General features: G+C 61.7%; 1 protein-coding gene across 1 annotated transcript in view; it reads left to right on the top strand.

The window, feature by feature from the left end:
* Nucleotides 1-257: 257 nt before the first annotated feature.
* MNEG_14851 (leucyl-tRNA synthetase) overlaps nt 258-548 on the top strand; it is a gene marked incomplete at both ends in the record, with an annotated part of 3,038 nt that continues 2,747 nt past the window's right edge. Inside the window, one exon of the mRNA XM_014036678.1 lies at nt 258-374. Within this exon, the coding sequence (XP_013892132.1) occupies nt 258-374 (117 nt within the window). The remainder of the gene's footprint in view (nt 375-548) is intronic.

Raw genomic sequence — 548 nt, 5'->3', positions numbered from 1 at the left:
AGTGTGGTTGCGAGCGCACCCTGCTCGCGCGCGCGTGCGCGCACGCGCGCGCACACACACACACACACACACACACACTCTCTCTCTCTCTCTCTCTCTCTCTCTCTCTCTCACTCACACGCGCGCGCACACACACGCCGCTCTGCACGCTCTCTCTCTATCTCACACACACACTCTCTCCCACTTACATGCGCACATACTCACTCTCTCCCCTCACTCACACACTCTCACACACTCTCACGGGCTCACAGGAGACCATGTATGGCCAGACCAACTGCTGGGCCCTGCCAGAGGGCAAGTATGGCGCCTACAGGGGCCTGGACGGGGAGGTCTACATCATGACTCAGCGCTCGGCCCTCAACCTCTCATACCAGGTGAAGCCTCTGTCAAGACGCGTTCGGCTTGTTGCTTGACCCGCCAAAGCACCAAACATCACGCGCCCGGCCACGGCTGGGGGCGTTTGCCACCCAGCTCCCCCGCCCGAGAGGCTCTTCCTTCCCGCGTTGCGCATACAAGTCAAACAGGCTGATGCGCGATCAGAGCACCCG

The sequence above is a fragment of the Monoraphidium neglectum genome (assembly GCF_000611645.1).
Source record: "Monoraphidium neglectum strain SAG 48.87 unplaced genomic scaffold scaffold04818, whole genome shotgun sequence".
NCBI classification, from domain to species: Eukaryota; Viridiplantae; Chlorophyta; class Chlorophyceae; order Sphaeropleales; family Selenastraceae; genus Monoraphidium; species Monoraphidium neglectum.
The sequence above is the reverse complement of the archived record's forward strand: the minus strand, read 5'-3'. Positions and strand labels throughout refer to the sequence as shown.